Here is a 1,002-nt window from a genome sequence, read left to right on the forward strand (position 1 = left end):
GCAGTACAGTCCTTGAAGCTAAGGATTTGGCATCGTGTTGTCAAGACTTGTTTCACGACTGGAATCATCCAATGGTTCAGTTGCTGTTGGTTTTATCGAAAATCTTCAAACCATATTTTGGAGTATTCATCGTCATAACCCAGTAAAAGCAGCGGGATGCGGTGTCATTTCAGCAATAGTCAATACGCTCAGGTATGTGGTGTTATGCATGAATGTGTGTCCAGTCATCACAATTGGTAAATTTGACATGGTTGGATTGACATGACATGAATACAGGAGTGTCGATCAAGCAGTGGTTGATCAAAGTATTGATACTATCGGGAATTTTTGCAACTATAAAGATTGTGAAGTAATTGCAACCGAGTTGATGAGGTCGGGTTTGATTCAAATGCTTAGCGACTTGTATATCAGATACAGCAACGACTCTGCACTAAAATCACGCATAATCAAGATAGCTGGAACAGTTGCATCCAAAATGCGTGACTTTCCTGTATCGCTTGTACGATCGTTGGTTTTGAGCAATTGACGATATCAGTGTGTGATGTCGATATGTATGACTCTTTGTGCCTGTTTGAATATGTCAGCGACATGATTGAGAAATCTACAAACAAGGCCGAGATGATCAAGGTGTTTCAAGAATATGGAATTGTGAACCAACTCAACACTATTTATTCACGTAGAGATATAGATCTGTATGATTATGATGGTTTTGTAAACCTACTCAAAACATTTATTGATTTTGCCGACAATCATCCCGACAGTTCAATACGTACCGAGTTGGAACAAGGCGGGATATTTGAAAATCTAACGGCTATTGTACAATCGGATGATACTGACTACATAAAAAGAAGGGCTGCTGGCCAGATCATTGAAACGTGTTTCCAGCATCTGGTCCAGACTGCTAGTTCGAGCATTCAGCCATACGATGAACATGCTAAAAGTAATATGAAATCTGGAATGGCCGGATATCCATATGAACAGGTGCGCACACTTGTTGAGATG

General features: G+C 40.2%; 1 protein-coding gene across 1 annotated transcript in view; it reads left to right on the top strand.

Annotated features, from left to right (window-relative positions):
* Positions 1-549: 549 nt before the first annotated feature.
* Positions 550-1,002, top strand: part of BATDEDRAFT_28802 (uncharacterized protein) — a gene marked incomplete at both ends in the record, with an annotated part of 1,955 nt that continues 1,502 nt past the window's right edge. Inside the window, one exon of the mRNA XM_006683188.1 lies at positions 550-981. Within this exon, the coding sequence (XP_006683251.1) occupies positions 550-981 (432 nt within the window). The remainder of the gene's footprint in view (positions 982-1,002) is intronic.

The sequence above is a fragment of the Batrachochytrium dendrobatidis genome (genome assembly GCF_000203795.2).
Source record: "Batrachochytrium dendrobatidis JAM81 unplaced genomic scaffold BATDEscaffold_42, whole genome shotgun sequence".
Taxonomy (NCBI): domain Eukaryota; kingdom Fungi; phylum Chytridiomycota; class Chytridiomycetes; order Rhizophydiales; genus Batrachochytrium; species Batrachochytrium dendrobatidis.